The sequence below is a fragment of the Trichechus manatus genome, unplaced genomic scaffold (genome assembly GCF_000243295.1).
Source record: "Trichechus manatus latirostris isolate Lorelei unplaced genomic scaffold, TriManLat1.0 scaffold00027, whole genome shotgun sequence".
Classification (NCBI taxonomy): Eukaryota; Metazoa; Chordata; class Mammalia; order Sirenia; family Trichechidae; genus Trichechus; species Trichechus manatus.
In genome coordinates this window covers 10,379,952-10,382,214 of record NW_004443963.1, presented here as the reverse complement: position 1 = coordinate 10,382,214, position 2,263 = coordinate 10,379,952, and the positions used below count along the sequence as shown (strand labels likewise).

At 39.4% G+C, this 2,263-nt stretch overlaps 1 protein-coding gene across 1 annotated transcript in view; it reads left to right on the top strand.

Annotated features, from left to right (window-relative positions):
- Nucleotides 1-2,263, top strand: part of SYN3 (synapsin III) — a 658,658-nt gene that overhangs the window by 86,984 nt on the left and 569,411 nt on the right. The window contains exon 3 of the mRNA XM_023728907.1: nucleotides 893-984. Within this exon, the coding sequence (XP_023584675.1) occupies nucleotides 893-984 (92 nt within the window). The remainder of the gene's footprint in view (nucleotides 1-892; nucleotides 985-2,263) is intronic.

Below are 2,263 nucleotides of genomic sequence, written 5' to 3'. Positions count from 1 at the left end.
TCTACCTAGAAAGAAACTAGAAGTCCCTGGGTGGTGCAAAGAGTTAAGCCCTTAGTTGCTAAATGAAAGATTGGAGGTTCAGGTCCACCCAGAGGTACCGTGGAAGAAAGTCCTGGTAATCTACTTCCAAAAAGTCATCCCTTGAAAACCGTGTGGAGCACAATTCTATTCTAACACATATAGGGTTGCCATGGGTCAGAGCTGACTTGATAGCAATTGATTTTTTAGAAAGAAACTACATGTATCTCTCAGTTCCAGTTTCAAATTCTCAGGGAAGGGCATCTGATTCCTCCACCCTGAGTCAGTTGCCTACCCCATCAACTGTGACCGGGGTGGGGGGGAGGACAGTATGTTAATGCACAGACATGGTGCTTCTACTACAACCTTATGGATGGAGTTAGGAGAGGTACCATTGGCACAAAAAGGGATATTGGGCAGATCACTTGAGCAGGAGTCCCTTACCAGAGATAAGTAATCACATAGCTGTGATGCCATACCTCTGCTTAGCATGAAGCTGAAGAACTCTAGGGAAAATGTACTGAACATCATTCAGTATCTTATAGTCATGGAGCTATAGTTACTTTTTCTTCCTTTGAGGAGGCAGAAATTAATAGTAGTTAAAACCATGAGCCCTTGAATCAGAGACATCTGTGTCTCGGTCTCAATCCCAGTTTTGCCTTTTATTAATCATGTACCCTTGGACATGTTCCTGTACTTCTCCAAACCTCAGCATACTCATTTTTCAGAAAGGGATATAATAGTATTACCAACTTCCTAAGTTTGAGCTGCAGTTTAAATTTGCCGTTAGTACATGTAAATACAAAAAAATGTTAGTGATTATTATCAGCATTATTAGCTAATGAATTCTTTTTTGTTTTGGTTCTTCCTTCAGGCTGAATTCGCAGAGTTGAACCTAGCTGCCTATGTTACTGGGGGCTGTATGGTGGACACGCAAGTCATGAGAAATGGAACCAAGGTTGTGAGGTAAGGAGGACTGAGATGCGGAAAACCTTCGTTTGAGTGGTATTGTGTGGACGGCCTCACATAGCAACCCCTCTATCTACTGCCTGTGACATAGATGCTGCAGGACAGAGGCACCTTTCACAGACAGAATGTCTGCTTTCAAAGAGTTCTGGTTGTGACTGTGATAGCAATGACTAACAGCATAGATAATATGGGGAAGCAACAGTGGTGTCCTGGAATGAGCCCTGGTCTTGACAAGAAAAGACTTGGTTCCATTTCTGGCTTTGTGGCTCTATTCTGGCATATTATTTAGTCTCTCTTGCCCTTCATTTCTCAGCTGTAGCATGGTAATAGCAACACTGAAGTCAAGAGCTGTTGAAGTTTTACATAAACTCATGTATGTGAGAGCACCTCACTAACTCTAAGTGCTGTGCAAATTGAAGGGTTTATTAGGATGAACTAAATTATATCTTCTATTTCCAACAATATGGCAGACTTAGTGTTCATAGAAACCTTGCCCAGTATATCCACCCTAAAAGTACTGAATGCAATAGCTTTAAAAAATCTGTTTATACTGTATGCTGAGCTGGAAAGGAAGTGAGAGAATTCCTTACCAGCCAGAAATGACAAAGAAGTATAACTCTACAGGAGAGATAAATATGTGCATAAATACATTTCTATATGATTCAATACCCAGAGAATGATACAGATTATACGCTATAAAGGTTTACATGGAGAAGAGATAGGATTCAAATTTTAGAAAGTATGGAAAGCTGGAAAAATATTGGGGGAGAGAGGGAGGTGGCATTTGTTCTGAGCCTTGTCAAATGCTAGAATGTGGGCATCTGAGGTTGGAGATGGAGAATGATAATACATTCTAAGAGGAGGAAAGAGCTTTTACAAATGCAGATAGGCAAAAAAATACAGAGTATATTTGGGAAATTATGATAATTTAACTAATTCACCCATCATTTATTGAGTGCCTATTGTGTGCCAAGAAAGGCATTGAAGATGTCCAGTTTCCTGTAATGGTGAGCTAGATTATTTGGACCAACTATTCCACTAAAAACAGCTTAAAAACTGGTGTTAAAAATAAATCATCTTAAAAGCTTTCAAAGAGCTGACATGGCAGTAAGGAATTAACAGGATGATAATGATAGAAAAATAGAAACCCAGAAAGATAAATGAGTATAAAAGCCACATTTTTCTGTGATTATTTTAAGTCTAACAAATCTGAAAATTGGTTTTAATAGCCTAGCAGGAACAAGAGAGACAGAAATAACTTCAGGACCACTCAGTG